At 34.4% G+C, this 6314-nt stretch overlaps 1 protein-coding gene across 2 annotated transcripts in view; it reads right to left on the reverse strand.

Moving 5' to 3' along the window:
• LOC111442245 (valine--tRNA ligase, chloroplastic/mitochondrial 2) overlaps positions 1-6244 on the reverse strand; it is a 19781-nt gene extending 13537 nt beyond the window's left edge. Inside the window, exons 1-9 of one of the 2 annotated variants that reach the window (XM_023079554.1) lie at positions 5949-6244; positions 5409-5493; positions 4703-4829; positions 4148-4231; positions 3815-3909; positions 3294-3385; positions 2165-2218; positions 1384-1436; positions 1226-1293 (exon numbers count right to left, since the gene is read on the reverse strand). In XM_023079554.1, coding sequence (XP_022935322.1) covers positions 1226-1293; positions 1384-1436; positions 2165-2218; positions 3294-3385; positions 3815-3909; positions 4148-4231; positions 4703-4829; positions 5409-5493; positions 5949-6096 — 806 coding nt within the window. In that variant the 5' untranslated portion in view covers positions 6097-6244. Of the gene's footprint in view, positions 1-1225; positions 1294-1383; positions 1437-2164; positions 2219-3293; positions 3386-3814; positions 3910-4147; positions 4234-4702; positions 4830-5408; positions 5494-5948 lie in introns of those variants that run through there. The other variant, XM_023079555.1, reaches the window with a different exon arrangement.
• Between the last annotated feature and the right edge of the window lie 70 nt (positions 6245-6314).

Here is a 6314-nt window from a genome sequence, read left to right on the forward strand (position 1 = left end):
GGGTTTTTTTTTTTTTTTTTTTTTTTTTTTTTTTTTTTTTTTTTTTTTTTTTTTCCTATGAGAAAACTTAACCTTTCATTGAGAACAAAAAATGAGAGGATGCAAGGAGCATACAGAAACAAAGTCCACACCAGAAAGAGCCAAACTAAAAAAAGTGGGCTACAATAGTAATTGCAAAAGACCTTAGAGATTGAAGCCCAACGGAAGACATGAAACCTTACAAGAGACCACACCTCTTCTTCAGGTCTCTCAACCCCTAAAAGTTCTATTGTTCCTCTTAACCCAAAGGTCCCACAATGTCGCACAAACCTCGACAAGTAACAGAAAACACTTCTTATCACAAATAGGCAGGTGAAGCAACAGTTCCTCGATTAGAGAACTAAACCCTGAAGGCCTAGATGAATATCCAAAAAAGAAAAAGAAACCACAATATCCCTTATTTCCCCTTCAGACACTACCAGAAAACGAGAGGCCTCCCTTCTTTTTCCTTCTATACAAAAATGAGAGCATTCAGGCAGAGGAAAGTACCATAAATCTATGCCTCTTTCATCCTTAGCAATTATTTGGTGTGATACTATTTCCTCCATCGGTTGAAACATAAACCAGTTTTTCAAGGGCCATACAAACCATGCTGAGATCTGTCTTCATCTTGTTCAAAAGGTTGAAGGAGAATCTTTTCTTGAGATTCATTTCTACCATACATCATACATCTATCTAGGGGGTGATGTAAATGTAAATAATTAGTTTTCGGTAGTTGTTTACTCATTGTTTACTTGAGTTCTTAACCAACTTAATTAAGCTGTTGACTGTATTCATGATCAGAATATTTGTACACCATGTAGCACTTTCACAACATGTGCAAGTTTTCAAGGAAGTAGATTACTCATTCTGAGGGGGGGTTTTTTTTTCTTTTGAAACTTTCTTCTAACTAAATTGTAAACTGGATTAACATGGATTAGATTTAGATCTGTTGAAGATCTAAAAATTTAATTCAAGTCTTCAATTTCTTCATAGGCGAACAAATGAGGAAAGATCCTTTTGTCTGTATGATACCAAGACTGTAATGTATTTGAAAGTAAAGGAATAGCGGAATTCTTGCTCAATAACAACCACAGTTCGCAAAACTATGGATACTGATTTAGACTCTCATTTCTAACAATACGAATGAGATTAGACATTCTAAGCAAGTAAATGGAACATTAAAGAAATGTGTTCTCACAGCTACCTTGAACCTCCAGCCACTCGATACTTAATATGATAGAGAGTACCAGATTCTTCAGAGTACTCTACTTCCTAGGCAAAGAAGTTACCAATCACATCAGAACGTAAAAAATGGGAGCAAAAAATAAAAGGAGAACTAATTTCACCAAACTAGAGATTTACCAGGTCAGAAACAGCAGTTTGCAAATGAGGAGACCAGTTTACCATGTAAGACCCTGAGAAAAGATAAATAAATAAATCCAGTAATCAGCTAGTCGTCAAGACATCATTGATTTAAAAGAAATTCATACGTTTTTCAATTTTAATAAAGGAATTCAATAACCTGATTGTTTTTTTAACAAATAACTAAAACAAAAGGTGAACAAAATGGTTCTATCAGATGGATTTATCGTCTGATTGCTCCCATAAAAACTTATGCTGTAAGTGCTTGATGATAGTACCTCAGATAATGAAAGGAATGAAGAACGCACAAATTTTTTTCTAAATAATTGTTTGATTGATATATGGAACACATAATAGTCAGCCAAACAAGTTAAAACGATCTTCAGTTGGTCGGGATAGTAGAGGAAGATAAATTACAAAAAGAATTTAGATTTAAGATACCAAGAAGAAGAAGAAAAACACAACCAATTAAATCTCAGACTTGGTTTAGGTTCCTCCCTTCTTCATTATTCCGAATCCTTCTATAATTCAATGAAAGTTGAATGTCTAAGCTCAGGGATCAAAATGGAATACAAATAAAAGTTCAGTCACCAACATTGAGGTTTCAAAAGCTTGGGTATCAAAATGGAAGAACGAGCAAAAGTTCAAGACCACAAATTACTCTAAAATATCTACGAATATTCATAAATAAAGACCAAATTTGGAACTTGATAAATCAGCATCTTCTGCATTATATGACACTACATAGTACATAGAGGTCCTTCAGAAATAAGAATTCTACCTTGATAGATCAATCCTCTCTCATGAAGTCGAACAAATGCCTCAACAACGGCTCCTGAACATTCAAAAGCATGTATCAGCAAATTGCTTTCAAGCCAACTGACCGTGGTAAGAAGATACTTAATGGACTTCTTAGAGAATATTTATTTTTTTTAAAAAAAAAAAAAAAGAACATTTAATTGAATTCAAAAGAATTATATAAATGGGATGGAAGTAGAAAGTTCATTTCAATTGACTTAATGGTATTCACCACTTTCTGAAAATCTTTAAAAAAAAAATAAAAAAAAAAAGATTCTTTTGTCTCCAGTTTATATATTTATTTTCTTTTTTGACAAAGGGATCCATCCCAAGATCCATGTTTCTCTATGGTGCATGATACCAGGTAAAACTGATCCTCGCAGTTTAAAGAAGGACCCACACTTTAATATCTCCTTAAAGTCTCGAAGTTTGTTCTCCTTAATACTAAAAATTGATCTATCAGCCCTTGGTTCCCTCACACAGGCTTTTCTTTTATACTTCTTTGATCTTTTTGTTAACGTTATTCTTAGCTAAATTATAAATTTGGTGATTCAAAAAACAATTACAAATTTGGTCCTATGATTTTGACATAGTTTCAATTTGGTCCTGATGGCTTTGGCTAAATATTTGGTTACTAAGGTTTAAGTAGTTTGGAGACGATTTGTGAAGTTTAACCAAATCGTAGATAACAAATTCAGCCTTTTAAAACCATGGGATCAAATTGAAATAAAGCTCAACCTATAAGGAGCTAAATTGAAACTTCAAAATCACAGAGACCAAATTGAAACTATGCTCAAATCAAGGAGCAAATTTGTAACTAATAATCATTTTCTTTTTTTAAAAAAAAAAAGAAACCTTTTCGAAGATACGTTAAAAGTTACAAGTATGTTAAAAAATACAAACACACATAAGAAATCAAATGAAGGGGAAAAAAACATTACAAACCTTCAATCAAAAGAACATCAAATTGCATAGAAGTCCCCTAATTATAGCAAATATCAGCAAAAGAATGATAGACCACCCAGTTGCAATTTGTTAAGAAAATCTCAGTTAACATAACCCTCTTTTATGTCTATTGCCTACAGAAGAAATGAAATGGAAAACTCTCTTACGACTTAGCTGGTCATCAAGGGTAAAGTGCTCTTTAGTCCAATCACAGGAAGCTCCAAGTCTCTTAATTTGATTAGTGATAGTTCCACCATACCTTCAAAGTTTGAATTAAAAAAAACATTAATTTTAAATGAGATAACTGCTAACTAAAAATGTGAACAATTAAGATTCATAGCACAAATATTTTGAAATAGTTGCAGGAACAAGAAAGGATCGTTGTTCTTGTTCAAGAATATGAAGCCACAGCCATTTTTCCATACCCCAAAAAGGGATCTTCAGCCACTTCACCGAAAAAGTTGTCATTAAACTAAGTTGAATTTGTGCTAAGATTATAATAAACAAGCAGAGAATGGAGATACAAGATTTAGGACCAAATATGATAAGATAAAATTCTCAAAATTTACAAAGCTATGAATTTTCTTGGTATGCTTGGTTACTAATCACTATATTTATCCTACATTTGCCAGCAAACTTCAAGGCCAATATAAATAACAAACAAATTAAATCGTGCAAGATGGTATACTTCTCTTTCCACTCCCAAACTCGCTTTGTAAATTCATCTCTGCCCAATTCAACCCTTTTTATTCCTTCAGACGCAAGCATTCTTTCAACAACCAACTGCAAAGAAATGCAAGAGAACGTGTCTCAAAATCACACTTAAATACAAACAGTGGAAAAGAGGAAAACGAACTATATTCCCTCGCTGACTTAGATAGGACTTCATACAAATAAGGAGAAATTCCTCCTGCATTGAAGGGTGAAACTACTTGCATATTTTGGCTTGTCTTATGTGTTGATGCAATACTATGAATAAAAATAGAGAGACCAGCCTGCTGGCTAACATTTAGAGACAAACCTGCGTGGCAATACCTGCATGATCAGTCCCGGGAAGCCAGAGTGTCGGTCTGCCCTTCATACGGTTGTATCTAACCATAATATCCTGGCAGGGGAAACCAATAGCATTGAATGAGAGGTAACTATGGCAAAGATAACACAGACAAAAATGGAAGAATGCTTCTAAGACAAGTAAACAGTCATCGTAACAGGGATTTTCTTTCACTGTAATTTTCTGTTAGCGCCGAATGTGGGCATAAACTATTAGGTAAACAGTAATGGTAAAAATAATGGGCTATGAGAAAACTAGGATTGTCTTTCATGTCAACTTCTTATCTTAAATCTGATTTTACTCTTCTGTTAGGAGTGAGGACACTAGGAAAATAAGCAAGCATATAGTTAGGAACCAATTATACTTCCATCTAAATTCAAACGGGCAAGCATAAAATCAGCATTATATAATGAAGAAACATTCTTCTATCGAGTCATGAGCTTCGTGAGAAAAAAAATAACAAAATATGCAGAAATAAAATTCATGATCTGATACAGGCAACCACCTAGCTCATAATTTCACAACCTCAAGAGTCACAAACATCGCATGTCCCATGTGCAGTGATCCTGTGACATTGGGAGGTGGCATTGAAATCACAAACGGAACACTATCTTGATCAAAATGTGGCCTGAAATAACCTTGAGATTCCCACCTAACGAGGCGAAGAGAAAGCATCAAACGATCTTATGTAAGTGAACAGAATTGTTCTTTTTTCCTTCTCACAGTAAAGTGAATCTCAGTAACAAAGATTTAAAAGTAAAGGCGTACGAGATACATAGAGAGTAAGAGGTAAGCATTTCCCTTGCCAAAAAATTAAAATAAAAAAAGAAAATGTAGTTAATTTAGCACATTAAAAGAAACAAATATCTTATGTAGGTAACCACAGTGCTTCGGACCCACGACTGAAAAGTCCATTTGGTTCACTTTTGTAACAACTGAAGGCGGTTACCATCTACGTCAAGAACCGTAATCGAGTCATGTTAAACCAAACAAAATAATCGATACATAACATAGAAACAAATGACAGCATTTCCTCATATTTGTATAAAATAAATCACCATGAGGATGAGTATGTGGAATCAAGTTTGATACAATACAAATCCATAAAGTAACACAAGACAGCAATTTGTCGATCAATGAGCCCAAATGAACACGTGAATAATATATTTATCAAGAAGAGAAGAAATCATAGTATCAAATGCTGCAAGATATTTGACATGGTATTAATTACCATCGATATATTCGCTCTTCCGAAGCAAAGTCGAACGTCTTTGCTATCTCTGGAGAAGTAAAAACACCATTCGCTGATGCGGCAACTGAAAATTCAATGAACTACGGATGAATATACACACATGAAAATGAATGTGATCCTTCGTCTATCGAGTCTAATTCTAGCAATTGTCAATAATCAAGATTAAGAATCATTCCTACTAATTATAAGTTATTAAACCCGTGATTAAGAATCCAAACAAAAGGAAATTGTTCCTTCCATCTCAATCAAGTGCTTAATCACAATTCTCGAGCAAAACGAACAATTCCCAACCAATAAAATTGAAATTGTTTCATCTCCAATTTACGGCATTCACACAAAGAATCATGAACACCCAATGCCAAATAACAAAACGAAATTTCCCACAACGAATAGAATATAATATCTCTTGCAAATAATGAATCCAATTTGCCCTCTAAAAGCCATAGGAACATAAATTCATGAGAACCCATTGGTGCTACCCATAAAAGAAACCAAAAGCGATAGAAAGAGATAGAATACCAGCTAATTGTCTGTGCAGTAGACGACGGAAATGGAAGCGGGAGAGGCCAAAAGAACGCCGGCGTTTGGTAAAGATAAGGGGATTGAGTCTGTAAGCAGAAGAAGGATGGAGGAGGGAAGGGCCGGAAAAGGCCATTTGAAGAAGCATGGCTTGGTGAAAGCTTTGTTGCACTCAAAAATGGTGGGAGTGAAGAGGTTTGGGGTTTAATGGAATGGCTGAGGTTTTTCAGTGGCACAGAGAGCTGCCAGAAAAATGGGATTGAGCTCTGTGCGTGACGACAGCTGACGACCCAGAATTTGCCGCGACTAAAGATAATATGTATGTATATATGTATGTATATGATTTTTTTTTTTTTTTTTTTTTTT

This window comes from Cucurbita moschata, unplaced genomic scaffold (assembly GCF_002738365.1).
Source record: "Cucurbita moschata cultivar Rifu unplaced genomic scaffold, Cmos_1.0 Cmo_Scf00004, whole genome shotgun sequence".
NCBI lineage: Eukaryota > Viridiplantae > Streptophyta > Magnoliopsida > Cucurbitales > Cucurbitaceae > Cucurbita > Cucurbita moschata.